This window comes from Eimeria mitis, genomic scaffold (genome assembly GCF_000499745.2).
Source record: "Eimeria mitis Houghton genomic scaffold, Emh_scaff1091, whole genome shotgun sequence".
Taxonomy (NCBI): Eukaryota; Apicomplexa; class Conoidasida; order Eucoccidiorida; family Eimeriidae; genus Eimeria; species Eimeria mitis.
This window is the reverse complement of record NW_013567537.1, coordinates 6,434-6,732: the sequence shown is the minus strand read 5'-3', so window position 1 is coordinate 6,732 and position 299 is coordinate 6,434. Positions and strand designations below refer to the sequence as shown.

General features: G+C 49.2%; 1 protein-coding gene across 1 annotated transcript in view; it reads left to right on the top strand.

Moving 5' to 3' along the window:
- Positions 1-48: 48 nt before the first annotated feature.
- The window catches only part of EMH_0029180 (uncharacterized protein), a gene marked incomplete at both ends in the record, with an annotated part of 1,490 nt that continues 1,239 nt past the window's right edge, over positions 49-299 (top strand). The window contains one exon of the mRNA XM_013494255.1: positions 49-258. Within this exon, the coding sequence (XP_013349709.1) occupies positions 49-258 (210 nt within the window). The remainder of the gene's footprint in view (positions 259-299) is intronic.

Sequence of the window (299 nt, the reverse complement as noted above, 5' to 3'; positions counted from 1 at the left end):
TATTTTTTATTTTTTTATTGAAATAGACAATAGAATATTAACACATTCATGCTGCTGCTGCTGCTGCTGCAGCTGCAGCAGCCGCTGCAGCTGCAGCGGGAACTGCAGCAGCAGCAGCAGCAGCAGCAGCAGCAGCAGCAGCAGTCCTGTCCCTCCAGGCTGCGCTCTAGCGCGGCGTTGTGCTGCAGTGCTGCAGCAGCAGCAGCAGCAGCAGTCACTGCAGCAGCAGCAGAGTGGAATCAAGATATTTTGTTTATTGTTTTTCATACAATTACTAGCAGCAGCATAAAATAAATAGC